Raw genomic sequence first — 26114 nt, 5'->3', positions numbered from 1 at the left:
TGTTTATATCAATTAGCCTATGGTAAGATTGGTTTTGTCAGTTTCCAAGAATCCATCAACGACATTAAGTGAGGACTTACTGTATAGACAATTTATGTACTTTACAGTAAACTTCATTTTTAAAAAGAAGTATATAAGTCAAAGTATATAGTACTAAAGTTAAATTTTACCTCTTTAAAAAAACCCCAAAATTTATTTAGAATAGGCACTGAGATTAGATACTTAGACATTGTAACAGGTATCCAGAGAATATGGCCATTTAGATTTGCTGGTGATTTAATGAAAAGCATTAATTGTAACACTGTATTCCCTATGTGACTATAAAGACATTTCCTCTAAGCATTCCTTAAAGTGATGAAAAACTGTCTGTAAAATGTACCGAATTTAGGCTCTGAAATTCAGTAACAGAAGCTATTTGCTATTCTGAAATTTAAACCACAAGCTTTAAATCTCCTATATGTATAGCATGGTAATTATACAAAGGAAATAAATTTTGTAAACCAATCTGCAAAGGTACAGAGACATTACTTACCTCTATAGTGAATGGTAAATAGGAAGCATAACATGTGCAGATGCTGAGGGTCCTACCTTTTATATCTTACTCCGGGATTTTCATCCAAGGTGGCACACACTGTAACTATCTGGTCAGCCATTGCTTCCATAATGGCATCTTTTCCCTTTGCACTACCAGGGTCTGGACTATAACAGTAATAGAATGCATCTGGTACATCAAGAGTATACACCTAAGACAAAAAAACTCACTGTCAATCTGGAGACCTGATAAAAAAAATTATATATACACACACACACACACACATATCAAGAAAATGTGGCAACTATTTGGGGCAGTTAAAAAAATGCTTGCACTAACCATGCTGTTTCCTGAAACAACTGTGTCTTTACCTTAATCAAATCTCATTTTCTCTGTCATCTTGATTTCATCCTTTCTTTCTCACTCTCCTTTCCTGCTTAGTCTCTCTCTCTCCTTCAATCTTGTTTCATATACAGATTGTACTGTCTGCTTTTTTTTTTTTTTTTTTTTTTGAGACGGAGTCTCGCTGTGTCGCCCAGGCTGGAGTGCAGTGGCCGTATCTCAGCTCACTGCAAGCTCCGCCTCCCGGGTTTTTACGCCATTCTCCTGCCTCAGCCTCCCGAGTAGCCGGGACTACAGGCGCCTGCCACCTCGCCCGGCAATTTTTTCTTATTTTTTAGTAGAGACGGGGTTTCACCGTGTTAGCCAGGATGGTCTCGAACTCCTGACCTCGTTATCCGCCCGTCTCGGCCTCCCAAAGTGCTGGGATTACAGGCTTGAGCCACCGCGCCCGGCCACTGTCTGCTTTTTACTACCCGTGCAACAGGTGAAGGAATCTGAGGTAGTCAAACTAAAATAAAAATCTAACTCCCAGTACAAAGAAACACAACAGTACCAAAATCGGCCTATATATCAGACATAAATTAAAACCCTTAATCCATTAGAGAGTAACCCAGAAATCTCCCATAGTTGATACAGTTCTTTAGCTTATACTCTTCATGTCCTTAAAATAAGAGACATACTTCCCCAAAAGACACGGCATTGTGCTAGACATAATGTAAATCTTACTATACGTATGTACAGCAAAACCTCACAGATACATTCATTCAATTAACAAAATAATTTACTTATGCACAAAGAACTGGATTAGAGGATCTGGAGGATATAAAAGCAGGAGCTCCCTAAATTGTATTGAGAGTTCCCCATTAAACTAAGTTTTGTTGTTTTTTAAACAATGACAATTTCTCTTAAACTATGAAAATTTATTGTAAGTAAAAGTAGGCAAGTAATTATAGGTTAAGTAATGAATTATGAATAAATGTCTTGCATTTCCTTTTACACACAGTCATTCATTTCTCTGGACATAACCCAGCACCACCAACAGCAGCCTGAACATAGATAAAAATTTAGCTGTGGCTCACCCACTTATCTCTTTCCTGCTCAAAGGCTAGGATGCTGTATTAACAGTTAACAAGCACCCCACACTTGAATTGTGGCTTCCTCATAGTGTAATATCCCACAGCAGGAGATAACATATTTGTTCAAAAACTTTTACTGCACAGTCGCCCAAGGCTTCTCCCTCCCACCCACTGATACCAGGTTTGGCCATGGTCATGTGTAGGTTTGTTTTTGTCTTTGTTTTTTAAGATGAGGATTTACTCTGTCACCCAGACTGGAGTGCAGTGGCATGGTTATAGCTCACTGAAGCCTTGATGTCCTGGGCTCAAGCGATCCTCCCGCCTCAGCCTCCCATGCAGCTAGGACCACAGGTATGTGCCACCATACCTGGCTAATTCCTTTTTTTAAGTTTCTTTGCAGAGACAAGGCCTCACTTTGTTGCCCAGGCTGGTCTAGTACTCCTGGGCTCAAGCGATCCTTCCGCCTCGGCCTCCTAAAGTGCTGGGATTACAGATGTGAGCCACTGTGCTCGGCCTGGAATGTATGTAGAAGATACACGTGCTACTTCCCAGCAGAAGCTTTAAAAGCCATTGTATGGCTCCACTATTTTCTCTTTTCCCTTGGCTATGTCCCAGACTAGCCCTTCAGCCTCAGTACTAGAAAGTAGAGGATGTAGAGCAAAGCCCCAGCCAAACAACAATGGACAACACAAATGAGAAATAAACCTTTGTTGTTGTAATGCACTGAGATCTGGGGGGTTCCTACCACAAATTAATCTAAGCTAATACCCCAATGTACCAAAGATAATCTGGGGGCTGGTTCTCATTCTATACTCACATCTCCTCCATTTCCCTCTTCCTCTACCTCCTCCCCACTTTCCATCACCATCATTAAAAGTTTTTTAAGACTACTGCCACACGCTTTTTTCATCTTTATAAACCCATAATCAGCTCCTTAAATACAGATCCTGTCTTCCATCTACTCTTCATGAGGCTTGTGCCTGTCAGTCCTATGTCCAAGCTGTTGTAGGTGAACAGCAGAGAGGGGAGAAGCCAGCACCTTCCATATTTTATTACTGCTGCAATCTCCTTGGAGTACAACCTGTGGACTGTGTGATAGTTGGTGACATGTTAGAAACCGACACACAAGGAGGTCTCAATGCAAGGTTGAAAGCAAAAGTATGGATCAATAAAATTGGAATAGTGCCACTGAAGTCCTCCCCAGTTCCACATTATAGTTTTTTTGTGCTAGAGTTACCTGACCTCTGACAAAGTATAGACAAACTATAGACTGCAAAATCAGTATGCCGTTTTAAAGCACCTAAAAGGGCATGGTTATGAATGTTAAGAGTCAATTTGTAGGGTTTGAGCTAAGAAAAGGCTTTCTGCTTACTATGGTCCAGCTCTAAGAATAATTTTACTTATGATTTAAGAGCCAACATTGTGAAGGTCCTCCCGACTCAACTGCTTTTTAGTTTTGACAACTAACAACTAATACTGACTGGTATTTACATCTGAAATTTCAGACTGCATTAATCCAAGTCAGCAGTGTGGCCCAGAAAACTTGAGGAAATATATTCTTTGCTAGTCTGTGACTGAATATTTTAAAAATTATTTTATTAATCTTTTAGTATCTTGGTTCCATACCAAGCAGGATAGCTTACACATGGATGCACAAATGTAACGTATATGTTCTGGCTTAAAAACAGGTATTTTTAAAGAATACCTATTCTAAAACATAGAGACTTATCATAGCAACTGGGTATGGTTAATATGAAATAAGTACTAAGTCACATGCAAATCTAAGCAATTCATAGTGAAATTTTACATATTTTCTTTTTAAAACATAAGCCATATTTTTGTCTACTTTAGATACATACTTTTTTTATATTATGAATCTGATTTTCTTGCATGACCTTTTTTTTTCAGGGTTGGGGGCAATTTTTCTGTGGTGTGTACATAGCAAATAGATTTCTCCAGTTAAAAAAAAAAAGCTGTTAAAATCAGCCAGGCACGGTGGCTCACGCCTGTAATCCCAGCACTTTGGGAGGCCAAGGCGGACAGATCATTTGAGGTCAGGAGTTTGAGACTAACCTGGCCAACATAGTGAAACCCTGTTTCTACTAAAAATACAAACAATTAGCTGGGCTTGGTGGCACATGCCTGTAATCCCAGCTACTCGGGAGGTTGAATCAGGAGAATCACTTGAGCCCAGTAGATGGAGGTTGAAGTGAGCCAAGATCACACCAACTGCACTCCAGCCTGGTGACAGAGTGAGACTCTGTTTCAAAAAAACAAAAAACAAACAAACAAAAAATGCCGGGAGCGTGGCTCACACCTATAATCCCTACACTTTGGGAGGCCGAGGAGGGTAGATCATTTGAGGTCAGGAGTTTGAGACCAGGCTGGTCAACATGGTGAAATCTCATCTCTACTAAAAGTACAAAATTTAGCCCGGCATTGGGGTACGTGCCTGTAATCCCAGCTACTCTGGGGCTGAGGCAAGAGAACTGCTTGAACCTGGGAGGTGGAGGTTGCAGTGAGACAAGATTGCACCACTGCATTCCAGCCTGGACGATGGAATGAGATTCTGTCTCAAAAAAAAAAAAAAAAAAAAATTAGCATGTGGTGCTTCTTTACCATGACATTTTCACAACTTTGCACAGCAAGCTTGTAGCTTTCTTGTTGTCTTTGCCTCTTATGGAAATATTTTCACTATCTTTTCCCAGACACACAATGGGGTTAAGGGAACTAGACTGTCTTGCTGCAGATAAGTGCAAGCCGCATGGCACCAAAATTTATTTTTCTTTTGTGGATCCACAAGAGGAAAATTCCCTTGGCGTGGGCCTACCCATGGAACCTCCTGTTTGTTTTCAACTGACAATGGTTTCACCCATGTGATGAACCTAATAGAAAAGAAGGTTTTGCAGCATGACACTGGTACAAAAACAGACACGCAGTTCAATGGAACAGAATAGTGAGCCCAGATACAAGGCCGCACACCTACAGCCATCTGATCTTTGACAAAGCTGACAAAAACAATGTGGAAAGGACTCCCTATTCAATAAATGGTGCTGGGATAACTGGCTAGCTACATGCAGAAGACTGAAACTGGACCCCTTCCATACACCATATACAAAAATCAACTTGAGATGGATTAAAGACTTAAATGTAAAACTCAAAACTATAAAAACCCTGGAAGACAGCCTAGGCAGTACCATTCTGGACATAGGAATTGGCAAAGATTTCAAGACAAAGATGCCAAAAGCAATTGCAACAAAAGCAACGACTGACAAATGAAATCTAATTAAACTAAAGAGCTTCTGCGCAACAAAAGGAACTATCAACGGAGTAAACGGACAACCCATACAATGGGAGAAAATATTTGCAAACTATGCATCTGACAAAGGTCTAATATTCAGCATCTATAAGGAACTTAAATTTACAAGAAAAAACCCCATTAAAAAGTGGGCAAAGGATATGAACACTGTTCAAAAGACATATAGGTGACCCACAAGCATATGAAAAATGGGTCAAAATCACTGATCATTAAAGAAATGCAAATCAAAACCACAATGAGGTACTATCTCACACCAATCAGAATGGCTATTTTTAAAAAGTCAAAAAACAACAGATGCTGGTGAGGCCGCAGGAAAAAGGGAAGGCTAATATTCCGTTGGTGGGAATGTATATTAATTGAACCACTGTGGAAGACAGTGTGGTGATTCTTCAAAGACCTAAAAAACAGAACTACCATTTGACCCAGCAAACCCATTACTAGGTATATACCCAAAAGAATACAAATCTATCATAAGGACACATGCATGTATATGTTCACTGCAGCACTATTCACAATAGCAAAGACATGGAATCAACCTAAATGCCCATCAATGGGAGACTGGATTAAAAAAAAAATTGGCATATATATGTATATATATACACGCGGCCGGGCGCGGTGGCTCAAGCCTGTAATCCCAGCACTTTGGGAGGCCGAGACGGGCGGATCACGAGGTCAGGAGATCGAGACCATCCTGGCTAACACAGTGAAACCCCGTCTCTACTAAAAAATACAAAAACATAGCCGGGCGAGGTGGCGGGCGCCTGTAGTCCCAGCTACTCGGGAGGCTGAGGCAGGAGAATGGCGTAAACCCGGGAGGCGGAGCTTGCAGTGAGCTGAGATCCGGCCACTGCACTCCAGCCTGGGCGACAGCGCGAGACTCCGTCTCCACAAAAAAAAAAAAAAAAAAAGTAATATCAAATCAATCCCTTATCTAGGACTTGTCTATCCCTTAAAATATTGATCACAGTTTCAAGCAACAGTCAACTATTTCAATTCTATAAAATGCTAGAATCCAAACACAGAGAACAGAGCACAACAAACCTTAACAATTCATTAGCTGTGTGATTTGAGGCAAGTTACTTAACCTCTTTGATTTCTTGATCTTCAAAATGGAGATAGAAGTACAATCTATTCCTATGGCTATTGTGAGGATTAAATGAATAAATTTATGTAAAGCACTCAGGAAAGTATACGACACATGGGGAGTATTATATGAGTGTTTACTTATATCATTATAATCATTGCTATTATTAATTGAAGGCTCAATGTTCCAAAGGCAAAACAAGTCAAAAAATCCCTTCATTTTATAGATTAAAATAATTTATATAATATTATATTAAAAGTTGATTAAAGAGCATTTGTTTTAATATCACAAAAGGTTACACAAGCTAAATGAAATACTTTTTTTTGGAGTCATCTAACAAAGACTGTGCTCAAAACTCTCTTGATCTCATAACCTAGTAGTTCTGTAATTTGACAAACACAGGACTTGGTGGCAGATATGAAATTTAAGCCCTGCTATATTCATTTTAAATTCCAATTTATTGTTCATGCTTCTGACTTCATCATGGGAAATGTCTATTTGTGGATTAGGTTCAAAATTCACCAAATACATATAAAAATATCTTCAGAATATACTTTATTAACAAATAAGCCATAAAACCAAATTTGAAACCTGTCATGAACTAAAAAATAAAAATAGAAAGTACCTGAGATTCATGTGGAATGAAGGAAATATTTATTTCTTTACATCTTCTTATTGACTTGGAGCAAGAAGCCTTAATTTTGTTAAAGAGATTATCAGGGCAAACTGAGGGGAAAAAAAACCAAAGTATATAGTTACATCTAGATCTTTATTCCTTTTAAATAAATCATTCTAACGTCCAAGAATAGTTATACATAATTACTGGCTTTCAGAGCGTTATTTATTATGAGGACATAAATCATACATAAATATTGTTATTTGCTTTACAAAAGATATATTCTAGTCAAAAGGACTGTAACAGAAATTCCATCTTTCCTATTCACATCCACCATAACCTCAGATATATTTCCTTAAAGATCTGCTAACAGAGCAAACTGAAACTGTTAGGAAGAAAAATCATGTCCAAACTTATGACTTAACAAACAGCAGCACTTTCAGGACATCTTGGAAATTTATACTACTTTTCCAAATTGCCACTAAGTGATCCATACTACAACCATACAACACAAATCGTTAATTTTTCCTTCAGTTAAAGGCAGCTTTCTAACATTAGAGAATTCTAAGACACTATAATACTAAATTCTGGAACTCAGAGCCAGTGTTTTTCCCCTTTCATCAAAGAGTTTATCATTCCATTAGATCTAGGTCGGAATACCAACCATTGGCTCCTAGTATCTTTTAACACGATATTCTTTAGCCTTAAGATTCCTTAAGTTAAAAGAGGGTTCACATTCATTAAATTTCATCAATTCCATAAACATGACGCTCTGTATAATAAGGTTACATAACAAATACTTATGGTGTGACGTTTTTAAAATCCAAACTATTAGGCATGAGATAAAAATTCATAGGAAAAATGATATACTACTTAAAGTGAGGACCTCTAATAGCAGAGACCAAGACTTAATTTAGTTAAGTGATATTTTTATTTTGAAGTATATTATATAACATATAACATAAGACAGAATTGTATGTGTCTTTGAACTTCTCTGTGATTCTTTAGCTACTAGTTTTCTATGTGATCATACAGCAGAGTAAGATAAATGTCACAGATTTTCTCCCTTCATATTTGCCAAACAGATGTCTGTTTTCTTCAGTGCCCTCTCAAAAGGTCTTTGTTTTTTACAAGAGAATCAAATCCCTAACTGAAACGCTGATTAAAAATATTTCTTCCTGTCACCAGCACAGGATTTGAGGGCTAGCCCTCTCCACCTATCCCTCTCATCCCCAGCAAAATGATTGTCTTTTGAAAGCAGTTGGGAATAGTTTCTTTTAATTTTTGATCACCTTAGTATGAATTAGGATAGATATAATCTTACATTTTTAGATTCTTTCTAGCCTAATTAGAATAAATGATAAATAGAAAATCACCAGGACTGAAATAATATTATAAAAAGTAGATACTTTAATGACATTTTGGGCTGGATGATTTTTAAAAAGTCAACAGTTTAAAACTAATGGAATTTTAAACAATGAAGCAATAACTTTTAAAAAGACTTACAGTCAGTGAAGTAAATATATGCTGCTTTATACTTGTTCTCCGATTTACTTGCAAAATCATGTAAGAAACAATCTACAGACTTAAAAAAGGTTAGATGTTAATACACATTTTATTAAATATTAATTTAAATGTTACCTTTTGAAATGACTAATATTATTTTATTTCAGTGATAAAATAAAACCTTACTGGCTAAAAGTTTAATTTATAAACTGAGTTTTTAAGATGCTATATTCTCCAGCCAGTGATAGCTAATAAGGTAGTAAGGTAACAAGAGTAAGGTAATATTAACCAGTTTTGGTTTTGGGGAAAAAAAAAGAGTAAGGTAATATGTATGAACAGGATGCTCTTATTGGCAATGAAGAGGTCTAGGAAAACTGAAACAACATATAAGACAAGACTATTGGAAGATAACAGATTAAGGAACTAGAAACCAACATACTGTAAGTATCATCTACATGGATAACGAAACCACCAAGACTTATGACTGGAGAAGTGCTGCAGTGAGAGACAGTGAGTGAGGAGCTTAAACTATCAAGTGATTAGAAAGACCCAAAACTTGGTAGGTGACTGTAAGAATGAGGAATATACAATTTTGTATCTTGCTTTTGTCACTTAACATCCAAAATGAACATTTATCTAGGTCACTAACAACCCCTAGAAAAATTATTTTTAATGGCCACATGGGTTTTCATTTATTTATCATTTCATTCATATATTTCATTCAGATATCATATGGCCTATTATTTATTAGTGCTAAAATTTAATTAGATTTATTTACTGCTAGAAACTTAGCTAGACTATTTATTTCCTAACAATAAACTCTAAAATATAAAACATTTTTTAAGGTTCTTGATAAAAAATTACAAACTATTTTCCAAAAAGGCTGTATCAATCTATACTCCCACTAGCAGTATATGGTAGTTTCTGCTCCATTATCCACTGATAACCAGAACAGTCAGAATGCACACACACACATACACACCCATATATATATTTTAAATCCCTCTGTCAATTTGCTAGATGAAAAATGGTGCATTTTTTTAAGTTGCATTTTTTTTTCCAATCATAAATTTTTCTCTCATGGAATTATATTACAGATAAGATATAAAATATCATTAAAACCCACTAGCAGCCAACATGTAGAGATTAAAAAGTGAGTATCAGGTTTTTTTTTTTTTTAATGTCTGTTAGAATTTTTTAGAAGTGAAATGAAACAGAGATTGCCAAATTAACATTCTACATGGGAATAAGTGAGAGATCAGGTTTTCAAAAATGCATTCTCAGATATTGTACAGAATAAAGAAATCTGATAATTTGGCTCTAAAAGGTTGGCATCAAGTATGAGTTAGGTCATAGGGTCAGATTATAAACTAAAGACTTTCCTTTCACATAAAATATATATATACACACATATATATCCATCTTCATATATAAATACAAATATGCTACCGGAAAGTCACTGAGATAAAGAAGTAATCCAAGACTATAGATTATTTCTTTTACCTATATTACCATCCCCCCAAAAGGTATAGTTCAATAGAAACTGCATGAAAAACAAAACATGCAAAGAAATGTTATTTTACACAATTTAATTCTGCTTTCACATATGGGAAAAAAGGAATTCTTTTACTTATACATTCTCATTGGGAAGAATGCAAATAATCTTCTAACAGAAAAAACTTTCCCAAGCAAACTAGTTTATGGCAATATTTTTCTACTAAAGTGTACTTCATTACTTTGAATTTTCTATTAGTAAACCGTAACAATGGTGAAATATTGATGAACCTATTTTTTAAGGCCTCAAAATACTCACCTTTGATGTCGGAGTGATGAAATAAAGAGCTTTCATTTGTCTGACAGGTTCACGATTCTTATAAATATTCTCTACAACTAACAAGAAAAAAGGTCATTTTATATAACCAAATATTTATACACTTAAAATAATTTTTAAATAAACTTTACTGTATTTTCCATTTATAATAATATGAAAATACATTTACAAATAATATGAAAACAAAAACATTTACTGGGTTTAACATTTTCTTTGTCTTCACTGGATACATTTTAAAATCCTGAAAAATGAAAAATGAAAATTCTTCATTTTCTTACATAAATAACGTAAGAAATTATTCATTTCTTAAATGAATAATTCATTTTCTTACATGAATTATTCATTAAAATTCATAATAACCTTGCAAGTATTTTACAAATGAGGAAACTGAGGCTTAAAGAAGTAACTTATCCAATCATACAGTTACAAAGTGGAACAGGCAGGCTTCTAACCCAGATTTGACTCCAGAGCCCAAGTTTTCACCTGCCACAGTGCTGTTTAAATAAATTGCCAATTAACTCCTATTCTTTTAAAACCACACGTAAATATTCATAAAGTACTTTTTCAGCAACAGAACATCACTAGAATTTAGTCAATTATATATTTAATTATGGAAATTAAGCCATTTATAAGATTACCTAAAGCAAAGTGAATATAAAGTTAATAAACTTTGTCAAATTATTTAAAGCTACATATATATTTCTTAAAACTAATTTAAAGTATCCTTCAACAAATCCAGAGAACCATCTTTCAAGATTCATGTTGACAAAGGGCCTAGAAAGAATTAACATTAATGTGACTGGCAAGAGAGGTTACTGCTGGACTTCTCTTTTAAATTTGGTGATTTCCTTTTCTCATTCCTGAATGTATATTAGTAATGTAGAGGTTTATCATAACTACTACTAGACAATCAAATAATATTTCCAAGGAAAAATTTAATCTTTTTCTCTTCATTCTCAACTATTATAATTTTACTTGAAAAAATTAAGGTTTAATCTGTGCTCATTTATTTCAATTGTTTAATGCTCAGAATGGAGTGTCTTACAGCCATGCTATACATACTATTTTGTTTGGTGAATAATATACATGTTAAAACACTGAAAATACTGTGATAGATATGATTTAGAACTCAGGCTCTGAGAATATTCTGAAATCTCTTTATTAATAACAGAAAGTGCCACTTCTCCATTCACCGAAAAGTACACACCTATCAAAAAACCAAAAAAACAAAGAGAATGGTCTTTAATAGTGAAAAAGAATAATCCAATTCCCAATCTGTCTTTCACTTTTTATTTATTTTTTTGAAATAAGGTCCATTTTGTCACCCCGGCTGGAGTATAGTGGCACAATCAGGGCTTACTGCAGCCTTGACTTCCCTGAAGGAATCCTCTTGCCTCAGTTCTCCAAGTAGCTGGGACTACAGGTATGTGCCACCATGCTGGGTTAATTTTTTTGGATTTAGTAGAGACAAAGTCTCACTATATTGCCCAGGCTGGTCTTGAACTCCTGAGCTCAAGTGATCTTCCTGCCTCAGCTTCCCAAAGCGCTGGGATTATAGGCATGAGTCATTGTATCCGGCTTCAGTCTATTTTTTTTAAGGTTTTTACACTTGACTTTTTTCTCCACTCAAGTAGCAAATCCTGACAGAGCATTTTTTTCCCAATTTTTTTTTAATCCCAAGACACTACTAAATATTTTCATGAATGACCTGAATGACAACAGAAAGTCTGACTGCTGAACCTGCCAATGCCCAGTTTCATAGAGGGATTTTCAGGAGAGCTAATGTGGAACTCAAAAGGACTGTTTTGAGTTTAAGTTAGAAGATATGACTACAATTAAACCATAGCAAACTTACGTGGGTCTGGAGGATATCAAAGGTATCCCACAGCAGCGAGCTCTATGATATACAGTCCTATGAAACGCTTCTCAAAAATAGCTTTCTGTGGCCAAATAAGTTAAGAAAACTGAATACTATCATTTTACCCAGGGGATCTACTTATACCTTGGCATATAAAGACTCTGAAGTCCTAAAGAAAGCTGTTGAGCTGTGTTTAATACTGTTCCCTAAATGTACTGGCCACAGAATCCCTTCCTAGAAGAATATCTATTAATACTGAGCATACAGTGAGAAACGATGGTCTACAAAATGCAATAAACCTCCCTACCGTGCATAACAGCTCTGCAGTTCCAGAGCTTTTATGTGTTATCAAATGGTTCTCACCCTAGTTTCACATCAGAATGACCTTTCGGAACTTAAAAAACTTAAGTGGCTTAATCAATATTTCACTTATTCAGTAGAAAAATCAAGGCTTCAATTTTCTAATTTCTAGTTTAGAGCTTTTTACACTGAGGGTCAGAAAGACCACAAATTGAGTATGTAATCAACAATAAAGGTTATTTTATGGCTGGGCATGGTGGCTCACACCTGTAATTCCAGCACTTTGAGAGGCCAAGGCAAGTGGATTACTTGAACCCAGGAGTTCGAGACCATCCTGGGCAACATGGTGAAACCCTCTTTCTATCCAAGAAAATACACAGATTAGCTGGGTGTGGTGGTGTATGCCTGTAGTCCCAGCTACTTGGGAGACTGAGATGGGAGGACTGTTTGAACCCGGGAGGAGGAGGCTGCAGTGAGCCAAAATCACACCACTGCACTCCAGCCTGGGTGACAGAGGGAGACCCTGTCTCAAAAAAAAAGATTATTTTATATATAAACATCAAAACATAAATATGATACGGTCAGACTTTCTTGAAAATACTGGGTATATTTTTGAACTTCATTAAGTTAGGAGTAACAGACAGTACATAAACTACATTAGGATTCAAAATATAAATGAATTATATTTCACTTGGAGCCTCAGATTCCTCATTAGAAATGAGAGTATTTGATATCTGTCTTCATAGGGTTATTATGAAGATCAAATTTTAATAAGTGAGTTAAAGGATGAACTAAGGATAACACGATTATGAATGTTACAAGATATTAGTATTTTCCTCAATAGGTAATATAGATTAATATCTCAATAACATAATCCTGCCTAGAGGAAGATAACTTCTTGTGACATTATGATTTTTTTTCAGAATCTGTAAGTATTTCAAATTTTCATACTAAAACTGATTTAAACTTATAATTATTTGCCTCCTTTCTGGTAATAAAGATAAATTTACAAAGTCAGCATTATGCATTTGTAAGTACGTACAAGTTAATTTTATGACATAAATCTTGATATCCACTTTAAAGCGATACATGAAACCATAAACTAAATCAAAATACTGAAGTAAAGCTTGTGTATCAATACACAAACTTGTTTTTTTATATATATATATATATATGAGCAAAACATTTAAAGAACCTCAACAAGGCAACTGAGTTAGGCTTGGTTAGGGGTCTTAATTATATGTCTCAGCTGAGGGAAAAAAAAACTGACAGAAGATTCAGAGAAAAGAATGTTAAATCTAATTGTTATGGCTACAGTAATTTTAAAAAATAAGCTCCTTAGAAACACAATTACTAACTAAAATTTAATACTTCAGATCTCCCCCAATTACAATTAAAAAGTGTTCATGCCAAGAATAACACTTACCAGTAATACCTTCTTCTAGAAGATCTGTCATTTTGCAACATGATGCCAAAAGCTTAGTGGTAAATTCATCTAAAAGCATTATCTTAAAACAAACACAAATTTAAAAAATACTGTAAGCATCCCATTACCAAGAATGAAAAAAAGAATTTTATCCATTAACCTTTATAAAGCCTTTTATAACATAAAATATCAGGACAGTAGGCAAAATGATCTCATCTTTTATCTTGCACAATCTAGAGATTTTCTCAGTATACATGCATATAGTATTGTACATAAGTAAGCAAACAGAAATATTTCTAATTTGAAGCATAGAGCTTATTCATTTTAAATGACATTATGTTTAACATCAAATTTTCTTAAAATTACAATTGTCACTTGTAGAACAATTATTGCACAAAGCACTGTTTTAAGCCATTTCCATGGATTAATTCACCTCATATTTACAATTACCATATGAGGTATTGCCATCACCATTTTTATAAACAAGGAAATGGGGGCAGAGAGAGGTCAAGTAATTTGCGCAAGGAGCCAAGCAATTAAGTGGTGAAGATAGTATTCAGAGCCAAGCAGTGTGATTCCACACCCTATATAGTCATCCCTCAGTATCCATGGGGGTTCGAGGACCCCTATGTATACCAAAACTCCATGGATACTCAAATCTCTTACATAAAATAGTGTAGTATTTGCATGTAACCTACACACATCCTTCCACATAGGTCAAATCATCTTTAGATTACTTATACTAGAATACCTAACACCATGTAAATACTATGTAGTTTTTATACTGTATTGTTTTTAAAGTTTGTATTATTTTTTATAAGGCAAGGTATGCAAATTCTACCTTCCATTCACCTTCTTTCTTGCAGTCATCAAACACTGTTGCTTTTATCTCTGTTTAAAAAAGAAAGGAATTACTTAGGAATTAAATCAACAGAAACATAGTAATTCAAACAGTCCAAAATGGCTAAGGAAAAATCCAATTTGAAATTTGTTAAACTACATAAAAAGCATACATATTTGTTAAACCCTATGGAAAAATCCAATTCTAATACCTAGCCTATACAGTACATTTCAACTGTAATCAATTTTTTAACTTTAAAAGGTATTATAAAAAGGGTTAATATATTTAGGTACATCAACATACCGAGAAAATATTTCTAAAAGTATTACCTGATTTGGTTTTTCCTATTCTACTTAAATCCCAAGTAAAACAAGATGAAAACAAAAAACCCACCGGAACATCCTTAAGTTGCCCATTGCTAAATTATATCTGCCAATCAAATCTGCATAAACATTTTTCATACTGATTTACTACATTACACTTTTCAACAATACATATCACAGCATTTGGACACCAATATTCAATTTTGATTTATAATCAATAAATATTATGTTCCTTACAATGATTTTCAAAATTCTCTAAATATGTTTTAAAAATTAGTTCACTGATTTAAAAACATTTTCCATTATGTATTAAATAACGCATGTAGACAATTTACACAAATATCTGTTCTACTTAATAAAACAATTTCCCACACTTACTATGTTTTATTAATGTTCAATTGATTTTCAAATCAGTAGTAATACATAGTAATACATAAAATATAATTAAAATATAAATTATAGTAACCTGTTTTTCATTAATTCTTGTTAATGAGATGGTTATTTCATTAACTTAAGCTTTTCCATTTCCTAATTTATATTTAAGTTAATGCTTTTGGGAAATTTATCAACAAGTTTTTGATAACAAGTGATGTTAAAAAATGACGGCTCTTCTATCAGAAGGTATAAATAGTAATAGTTACTGTGGTACAATAAAAAATTTTGGTTTTTACCCCCAGTTTCTGGCACAGAGCCCCTAAAGGCCTTGGAATCTCCTGAGTGGTAAGTGTCTCTTCCATCTGCAAATGGAATGACTCTTGGGTGAGGGGCCCCTATATAGCTTTAGATTGAGGGCTGGTCACCAGACCAAGCATTAGGGTTGGAACCTTCAGCCCTACCCCAGGACCTCTGGGAAAGGAAGAGGGACTGGAGATTGAGTTCGATCACCAGTGATTCAATCAGTCATGCTCATATAATGAAGCCTCTATAAAAACCCCTTAAGAGAGTTTGGAGAGCTTCCAAGGTGGTGAACAAACCATGTGCCAGGAGGGTGAGACACCCAACTCCATGTGGATAGAAGCACCTATGCTTAGGACCTTTTTGGACCTTACCCTATGTACCTCTCCACCTGGCTGTTCATTTATATCTTTTGTAATAAACTGGTAGTAAGTAAAGTGTTTTCTGAAGTTCTGTGAGCCATTCTAGCAAATTAATGAACCTGAAAGGGAAGGGGGATTGTGGGAATTCCTGACTTTGTAGCCAAGCCAGACGGAAGTGTGGGTCTAGGGACTTGGTACTGGCATTTGAAGTGAAGGCAGTATTGTGAGACTATCCCCTCAAACCTGTGGAGTCTGACACTAACTAGTGTTCCTAGCTAACTAGTTCCTAACTCACTGGACATCCTACAATTCATTTCAATTCTGACACTAATACAGTTGGGGTCCAGAGTTGGAGAATTGGTTGGTGTGAGGGGGGAATAAAACACATATTTGGTTTCAGAAATGTTAGTAAAAGCAATTCAGTTATTTATAGTCATTTTCAGAATTGTGATCTGGAAGGTTTTATTGTGACTGGGAAGATTTGAAAGTGTTAAGAAATATCAACTGAGATAATTATATATTGTTTGCTAGGAGGATTATAGTGTTATATGAGAATTATGGTGAAAGTCTGATATATTTAACCATAATTTAAGCCAAAAGCACTGGCTTCTAGAACCCTACAAGCAAAAATAAAGGATTTTCTCAGGTACAGCTCAGATACAGAAATATTATGCTGCTTTTCCTTTCAAAGCTAGCTTCGTTCTTTACACCTCAAACAAGCTGAAAATTGAAGACATTTGCTTGTTTTTATCAGATTTATTTGTGTCTTTCTCTTAAGAAATGAATGCTCATGGAATGTATGATGGAGTAGATTGGAGAAAAGCTCCCTAAGCAGAAGTCATCTCATTATAGTCTTTGAAACCTTAGAACTGCATTGTCCTAGATGGTGGAAACCAGACACATCTGGCTACTGAGCACCTGAAATGCAGCTAGTCTGAATTGAGATATCCTGTAAGTACAGAATACACAAGACTTCAAAAACCTTAGTACAAAAAAAGGAATGTAAAAAACTTACTAGGTCAAATATAATATATTAATTTGACTTTTTTCTTTTTACCTTTTTATGTGACTACTAGAAAATTTAAAATTACATATGTAGCTTGCTTTAAATTTCTAGTGATAGAACTGTCTTGGAATCTGAAGATACTTAGATCTATCTGTGTCTGCCAGAGGAAAAAAAAAAAAAAAAGAATCTGAAGATACCTAAAGAGTCAGTGTTATTGCCTTAAAGAAATAACTAGTTTTATGGAGATAGTAAGGGCATCCATGAAAAGTGACACAGTCACAGGTAGATATGTTTAGAGAGGAGTCAAAGGAAATCATATCAACAAATACTATAGAATTAAGGAGGCATTTCCTCTAAATACTAATGAAAATCATTTGACCTTATATCCCTTTCTCTAGCATCCTAAATATGGATATACCTCAAGACTCAATTCTCTTACCTTTGCTCTGCTTGTTCTCAGAGCAAAGGTAAGAGAATTTGCTCCTGTGGCTGGTCTCCTCAGCGCATATTCATCATCAAAGTTTCATCTATCATATTAGTCTTTCAATTTTTGACAGTCTTACAGCCCTTCTCTCTTTGAACGTCATTCGATTATACAATACAGATACAAGCAGCTACATGTCTCAAGGTGACATTACAGCACCCTGAAAACTACTTTAGACTTATTTCTCTAAGTATTACTGTCATTTTCTTAGTCATTGTCTTTGTCTATTTCCTCCTTTCCCCACACCCACCTATTAGGCATATTGATTGTTCTCTCTGGTAGCTATTATTTTTCATTGCCACTGTCACCCAGCATCAACTTGATTCTTCATTCTCACTGAAGTATTGCAATAGAATCCTATCTGGATTTCCTGCTTTCCACCTCCAACACCTTTGCTATTTCAATACATTCTTCACTCTGCTGTCAGAGTCACCTTCCTGAAATACAACTGTTTGATTATATTAATACACACCTCGAAATTCCCTCAAATGCTCACTCTTGCTTATAGAATAAAATATAAACTATACTATTTAACATACTCCACTGACTGGCTTCTACCTAATCTCTAAATTAATCTTCCACTAGTCCAAATGCTACCCAGATAGTAACTTTAGTTTGTTTTTGTTTTCTGAGACTGAGTCATGCTCTGTCACCCAGGCTGAAGTGAGTGGCATGATCACTGCTCACTGCAGCCTCAACTTCCCAGGCTCCAGCGATCCTCCCACCTCAACCTCCTGAGTAGCTGGGACCACAGGCGTGCGTTACCACACCTGGCTAATTTTTGTATTTTTGATAGAGATGGAGTTTCACCATGTTGCTCAGGCTGGTCTTGAACTCCTGAGCTCAAGTGATCCACCTGCTTTGGCCTCCCAAAGTGCTGCAATTACAGGCATGAGCCACTGTGCCCAGGCTTATGCTCGCTATTTCTTTATTCAGAGTCAGGGTCTTGCTCTGTCACCCAGGCTGGAGTGCAGTGACACAATCAATGTCCACTGCAGCCTCAGCCTCCTGGGCTGAAGGGATCCTCCTGCCTCAGCCTCCCATGTAGCTGGGAACACAGGTGAAAGTCACCAAACATGGTTAATTTAAAAATTTTTTGTATAGATGGGGTCTCACTTTGTTGCCCAGGTTGGTCTCGAACTCCAGGGCTCAAGGGATCATCCCACCTTGGACTCTCAAAGTGCTAGGATTACAGGCATGAGCCACGGTACCTGGCTTACAATTTTTATATAATCTTTTCTATGGCATCTGAGTTACCAGTTACTTTTTAAAAGTCTAACCCATACTATCCTATGTTTGCTCCACATTTTATTGCCTTATTTTTTATATTTTAGATCTTTAATGTATATGATTTTTAAAATTTGCTGGAGATGGACTAAGATCAGGCCTAAGTATATAAAAGAGGAGCAAGAAAGCACAATTTAAAAAAAAAAAAAAAAGATGTCAGGCAAAAAGCCTTAAATGAAAATCTAATAGTAAATAGTAAATATTTATGTCCCAAACAAAACAACATAAAAGAAAACTATGGCATCAGAGAAAACTATCAGGAATGCAAGCAGAAATAAAGAAAATATAACAAAGTGAAGATCTAAAAAATGGAATCATGGAGAATTCAAGCTGAAAAAAACATGTTGAAGAAAATGTGGTTCAAATCCCTCATGGTTTAAGTTAGGAAACAGAAGTATAACCTGGACTAGAAACCAAGTCTTACAATGATTATTTCAGTATGGAGAAATAATAAACCAAGCTTCTATAAATAGTGTATCATAACAATGTTTTTGAAAATCAAATAGCAAAAGTAAAAAAATCAGACTTGTAGGCCATAAGGGAAATTATATTCTCAGAAAACTAAAACATGGCTGGGCGCAGTGGCTCACGCCTGTAATCCCAGCATTTTGGGAGGTCGAGGCGGGCAGATCATGAGGTCAGGAGTTCGAGACCAGCCTGACCAACATGGTGAAACCCCGTCTCTACTAATAATACAAAAATTAGCCAAGTGTGGTGGCGCTCACCTGTAGTCCCAGCTACTTGGGAAGCTGAGGCAGGAGAATCACTTGAAACCAGGAGGCAGCGGTTGCAGTGAGCAGAGATCAAGCCATTGCACTCCAGCCTGGGCAACAGAGCGAGACTCCACCTCAAAAAAAGAAAAAAAAAAAGGCCACATGCAGTGGCTCATGCCTGTAACGCCCGCATTTTGGGAGGCCAAGGTGGGCAGATCATGAAGTCAGGAGATCAAGGCCATCCTGGCCAACACGGTGAAACCCCATCTCTACTAAAAATACAAAACTTAGCTGGGCGTGGTAGCACGTGCCTGTAATCCCAGCTACTGGGGAGGCTGAGGCAGGAGAATTGCTTGAACCAGGGAAGAAGAAGTTGCAGTGAGCCTACACCACGCCACTGCACTCCAGCCTGGCAACAGAGAGAGACTCTGTCTCAAAAAAAAAAAAAAAAAAAAAAGAAAACTAAAACATGTTATTAAATTCCTAATTATGATTCCAACAGATTCTGCCTCTGGCCCAGATTATTCAGTGAACAGGTAAGAATCTTTATAAAAGCAAACCCAGGGGCCTGGGGCAGGAAACCAAAGCAATAATCATCACAAGTTAATCATCACAAGTCAGCTGAACAAAAACAGACTGAACTGTGAATGGGAAAGACCACCCAGGGGCTTTCAAGATACAATGATCAAAAATTGTATGAAAGCAGAATATATAAAAACTAAGGACTGGCCGGGTGCGGTGGCTCACGCCTGTAATCCCAGCACTTTGGGAGGCTGAGGCTGGTGGATCATGAGGTGAAGAGATCGAGACCACCCTGGCCAACATGGTGAAACCTCATCTCTACTAAAAATACAAAAATTTGCTGGGCATGGTGGCACATGACTGTAATCTCAGCTACTCAGGAGGCTGAGGGAGGAGAATCACTTGATCCTGGGAGGCGGAGGTTGCAGTGAGCAGAGATCGTGCCATTGCACTCCAGCCTGGCAACAGAGCGAGACTCCGTCTCAAAAACAAAACAAAACAACACATACACAAAAAACTAAGGACTACTGTATAACCAACTAAATATATACAAAAGTAAATACTAAAGCAATTATTTCTAGGTAGAAATGTAGTAAATTGAAGATTTATTCTTATTTTGTTTTTTGAGACAGGGTCTCTGTGGCCCAGGCTGGAGCGCAGTGGTGCAATCTCGGCTCACTGCAACCTCCACCTCCTGGGTTCAAGCGATCCTCCTACCTCAGTCTCCCAAGGAGTTGGGACTACAGGTGCACACAATTCAATATTTATTATTGAAGAAAACACTACAACAAAGGGCATGGAGGATTTCTCGTAAACATAATAGTGTAAGGGTAAAAAGGCACCATTATAAAATTATTTGGTGGTGATATAAGTCAGAATACTGGTTACTCTAGGGGAGAGGGTAGAGCTTGAACTGGGAAAGGCCATAGGGTGCTTGGAAACATTCTTTTATCGTGATCTGGATGGTAGTTTCATGGGTAAAAAACTCATCCAGCTGTGCACTTATCATTAGTGCACTTCACACTAATATTACACTTAATTAAATCTTAGAGTAATTTATCTTCAAAATAGGAACAAGAAAATCACTTTCTCTCAGCACTGTTTAATAGAATGCCAAAAATGCTAGTGACTGCTCTTTGAAAAACGAGGAGAAAATATCATTTTTAATGGTTTCCCACTGCCTACAGAATGTCTAAATAATACAGCAACCAGGTCCTTCATAATCTGGCTCCAAACTACTTTTTGGTCTATGTCCCCCTATCCCTTGCAATGAATACCCTGTACTCGATCAAAAGGAATTGTTCCCTCTTCCATAATCAACCACTTACTTTGTCACCTTTGGGGTTTGACACAGATTTCCCTCTGCCTGTCAAAATCTTACTACCTTTCAAGAAACATCTTATATGTCACTTCCTCTTGAGCCTTCCCTGACCTCCTCCCATAGAGGAAATAATTCCTTCTTCCAAAATTTCATACTGCTAATACAGCAGTCCTTAAGTACTTGTGCACCTGTCTTCTCCCACTCAACTGTCAATTCTAGGAAATCAAAGAACAGAGTACATACTCAATATATTAACACTGATTTAAATAAATGACTGTGTAAATATCCAAAAATTAAAAAAAGAAAATTTTGCCCAACAAAATAAAAGAGAAAGCAACCAGAATGAAAAAAGACATAACACAAAGATAATTGAGTAAAACAAAAACATATGATTCTATGCATGCTTTCAATTGCATTAAAAAAACTTGTGGAAGGATTTATAAGAAACCTGAGTGTCTCTGGAGAGGAAGGCTACGGGTCTGGTTGGGAGGAAGATTAATTTTGTTTTTATGTAACATTTTTAAAATCTAATTTTATTATTATTTTTTAAGACAGGGTTCAGTATGTTGCCCAGGCTGGTCTTGAACTCCTAAGCTCAGGCGATCATCTTGCCCTGGCCTCCCAAAGTGCTGGGATTACAGGCATGAGCCACTGCACCTGGCCATAATTTTTTCTTTTCTTTTCTGCTATCAAAATTTTTTGCCACCTCAAGGTATTTAAAAAGCAATTTTAAAATGTTAATTACGAAGATTGTGAAGCAGCACGAAAAATGTTGAGTCAATGTCAGTTGATTTAAAAAAGGAAGTCACAGAATGACAGATAATAAAAACAATGTCTTTATATGAAGATCAGAAGGAAAACGTGAAAAAGGGAAAAAGCTTATGAATCAATATGTAAAGAACTGGCTTAAATGCATACATGCTGATGTTAATAACATATCTGGAAATTATTTATACAACACAATTTGTTACCCATTTTCACATAAATGTATTTAAATACCACTGTTTTAAAACATCCCCAAATCTTAAAAAGTCAGCCATGTAAATCTTGAAAAAGCAAACGCCAACCTTAAAATTAATCTTTTAAAAGATAATTTCAAATTTTTCACCTATTTATACATTTGCTTAGTGCCTGCTATATGTTAAGCACTATCCCAGTTACTGATTTGGATTTTTAATTTTAGACAACGAACTCCCAGAATTCTGCTGACTAAATCATTTCTGTTTTTTGTTCAACAAGTTGGACTAAGAAATACTTAGATGCTACTCCCTTTCCACTACTAGGCCATAATTATTTTGAACTCAGAAATGCCAGACAATGATGGGTTATTCCTGTTAGGTGGTTTCATTCTTTCTCTAACCTGCCAGACCTAGGTTTGGAGCGATGTTTATGAAAGTTGTGGATGACACCGCAGAACATCAGTAACCAATAAGAAGTCCGGTCCTAACAGCAGGCAGGGGGCCCCCGAGAGTGTAGGGAAAACGGAAGGAGCGGCGGCTGCAGCCCGGGCTATGCAGGAAGATGTCACGGCTGGACACCCGGTCATTCCAATGGTCCCTTCTCAAGAACTTTTCAGAAAGTAGGTTCCTCTCGGAATAGGGAAAGAGGAGTCTGTTAAACAGCGAGGGTTTTTTTTTTTTTTTTTTTTTTGAAAAGCACGGGTTGATACTAACACGAATAAGCAGAATAAACAGTCCTTGCAAACTCCAGTGTGGGGTGGAGATGGGGGCGGAATAAACAGCGCTCGAATTGTCTCGGATGGAGAGACATCCCCAACTGGTGGAGAGCGGACAAGAGCAGAGATGAGTAGAGAGTGCGGCCGAGGACAGGCGCGGGCCCCGCGGGAGGGAAAGCCGGGCCAGGGCAGCTCACCCCGGGCGGAGCTTCGCGGCCAGGAGCGCGGCCGAGGCGAGTGGGTGCCCGACGCCAACTAGAAGGCCGCGTCCCGTCGCACCCCGCCCATCCCTGGTGCTGGCAAGGAACAGGGCAGGGCAGGAAAGCAGGAAGAAGTCCTCACACAGATCCCAAAGCAACAAGTGCTCGCGGCGGCGACTCAACAGACCGCTGGGTTGGGGCTGCAAAACGAGACCCGGCACGGCAGCCTCCCAGCCTTCCCTCTCTCAACCCCTGCCCCACCGCACTCACTCTGCCACACGACGCTCTTTAGCCCCCTCTCTGCCACTGGCGGCGCCATCTTCCCGACACTGCGGAACAGCAGCCACCACCTTCCACACCCAACCTACTTTGGCCGCAAAAGCGGCGTTGGGATGGCCCCGCCCCTCGCTGCAGGGGAAGGCCCCACCCCCTCTTGCAGACTTCGCCCTCCGGTGACGTCACGCGCGACAGCAAGGAAATTTCCGCCCACTGCCTGACGGAGGCTGCGTAGTATGGGTGGAAGCCCCGAGGGAAGTCGGGCGCCCTCTCGCGGGAGGCGGCTGTCGCCTGCGGTTCGACGTCCTGTGGCCTAGGAAGGCGAAGTGCCAAACCGATAGTGAGACAGGGCTGTCTATGAAATTCCGAGTTCACACATACACGAAGACTGGAGGATCCTCCCCTTTACAGAAGAACCCTTCACTTCGCGAGGCGATTCATAATAGATTTTACTCAGTAGCCAGCCCAACTACCTAATAGAAAATGTACTGTCCCCAAAAGTTTATTTCATTCATTTTTCAAGGACACAGTAATTGCGTAGAACTGTGAGGTACCCTCCAGTGTGCCAAGAACTGTGCTGGACTTTTGGAAGAGTCAAAGAAATGAGAGACCGACTCTACCCCCTGAAGAATTTATAATCTAATTAAAGAGCGCGATTCCTGGAATGCTGCAGATAGTTAAAACTGGGTTTAAAAATGGAATGCCTTAATGATAAGATATACATAAATGAACCAACAAAACAATAATCATTTATTAACAAATTTGTGCAACAAATGTAGGGAGGGTCTGTTAATGCTTCAGAATCAAAAATTATCGTTGAAGGTTGATTCACAGAGGAGGAGATCTGAGCTCAAAGTTTAGGCAGAAATCTGTTTACTGACATGGTTCTTTTGGGACTTTAAATCAAAGTCATCAAACGTAAATTAGATCAGTTTAGTTGCTAACAGCCCTAACTGTGAGATAACCATCATGACACTGGCAGAAAGTACGCTTTCCGAAAAGGATTTGCAAAGAACTAGTGGCTGTAAAGATTCAAACTGGTCACACAGAAGTAGAAGTGGTTAAATACTACTACTAATAATAATGTCTAATATTTACTGAGTGCTTACTTACCATATGCCAGGCACCATGCTAAGCAGATTACCTCACTGATCCTCAAAGCAACCCTAACAACAAGGAAACTGAGGCTTAGTAAAGTTAAGTAACTTGCCACGGATGCCCTTGGTGGTGGAGTGGGAACAAAGATCAGGCTTGGGCTACATGGAAAGCAATAGAGTAGTCTGTGGGATAACCCGCGATTTTTAGGAGAGAAAAGGAGAATGAAGAATTAAGAACAGGCTGGGCATGGTGGCTCACACCTGTAGTCCCAGCACTTTTGGAGGCCTAGGCAGGATGACTCATAGAGGCCAGGAGTTTAAGACCAGCCTGGGCAACATAGCAAGACTGCTGTCTCCACACACACACACACAATTAATAAAAAAGTTTGCTGGGCATGATGGCACATGATACCTGCAAGCTGAGGAGTCATAGCTACTTGCGAGGCTGAGGTAGGATGATTGCTTGAGCCCAGGAGTTCCAGGCTGCAGTGAGCTATGATCATGCAGCTGTACTCCAGCCTGGGCAACAGAGTGAGACCCTGTCTCTAAAATTAAAAATGGCCATAAAATGGGTTCTGGCATAACCTATGGCATAAGTGGTTTTTCTGTTCAGGGCTTATATGAGAATGGAAGCTGGAGCCCTGACCTCCTTTAAACCTACTCTAAATTGATTCAGTTGCTCAATTTTTTAAACAAATGCACATGATTTCCCTCTCCCTTTTCATTTTAAGTTAGGTTCTGCTTCGTTTAGCAGGGTGAAGCCCCAGTCCATAAGAAAAATATGTGCCAGGGAAGATTCATCCTTCTGAGGTGAAGCCCCTCACTCTGAAGAGCCAAACCAAGAGGGAAGAGTGAGATGGGTGAGGTGCCTCCATCTCTTACCCTTCAGGAGAATGACCAGGTGCCAAGGAATAACACAAGGTCCCTCTGGGTTGGAAGTTTGACTCTGGTCACATGTGGTGCCGTTGTGGCTCATGCTCCTAAAGGCCAGAGTCCTTGTTGGCACTGCGGAATAGTGGAGCAAGCATGGGCCTTAACTGCACGTAGGCATAGGTTTACATCCTACCAATTCTGGCTCTGCCTCTTACTAGCAGTGTGACCTCAAACACCTCAGTTTCATTGCACCTGTGTGCTGAATATTAATATATTATCTCAAACCTCGCAACAGCCCAACAAGATGACTATTGCCATTTTACAGATGAGAAAACTGAGTTTCGGGGAGGTTAAATAAATCATGAAAAATCTCAAAATGAGCTAGGATCTGGATCCATTTGGCTCCAAGGTCATTGCTCTTTTTCTAGTGTACCAAATTGCCTGTCCTCCCATGCTCCCCTAGTTTTGCATTAGCTCGCTAAGCTGTTTCTCTACGTCTCCTCTAGTCTGCTTGCCTAAACAAATTGAAAAATGAATTTGGATTCCCTAAACGTGACACATCAGAATGG

General features: G+C 37.7%; 1 protein-coding gene across 3 annotated transcripts in view; it reads right to left on the bottom strand.

Annotated features, from left to right (window-relative positions):
• Window positions 1–23716, bottom strand: part of STXBP3 (syntaxin binding protein 3) — a 55558-nt gene extending 31842 nt beyond the window's left edge. For 2 of the 3 annotated variants that reach the window (XM_003892308.5, XM_021921657.2), the window contains exons 1-7: window positions 23570–23716; window positions 14732–14781; window positions 13891–13972; window positions 10289–10365; window positions 8476–8554; window positions 6979–7079; window positions 589–743 (exon numbers count right to left, since the gene is read on the bottom strand). In XM_003892308.5, the coding sequence (XP_003892357.2) occupies window positions 589–743; window positions 6979–7079; window positions 8476–8554; window positions 10289–10365; window positions 13891–13972; window positions 14732–14781; window positions 23570–23618 (593 nt within the window). In that variant the 5' untranslated portion in view covers window positions 23619–23716. The remainder of the gene's footprint in view (window positions 1–588; window positions 744–6978; window positions 7080–8475; window positions 8555–10288; window positions 10366–13890; window positions 13973–14731; window positions 14782–23569) is intronic. The other variant, XM_021921654.2, reaches the window with a different exon arrangement.
• Between the last annotated feature and the right edge of the window lie 2398 nt (window positions 23717–26114).

This window comes from Papio anubis, chromosome 1 (genome assembly GCF_008728515.1).
Source record: "Papio anubis isolate 15944 chromosome 1, Panubis1.0, whole genome shotgun sequence".
Lineage (NCBI taxonomy): Eukaryota > Metazoa > Chordata > Mammalia > Primates > Cercopithecidae > Papio > Papio anubis.
This window is presented reverse-complemented; position numbering and strand designations above follow the sequence as displayed.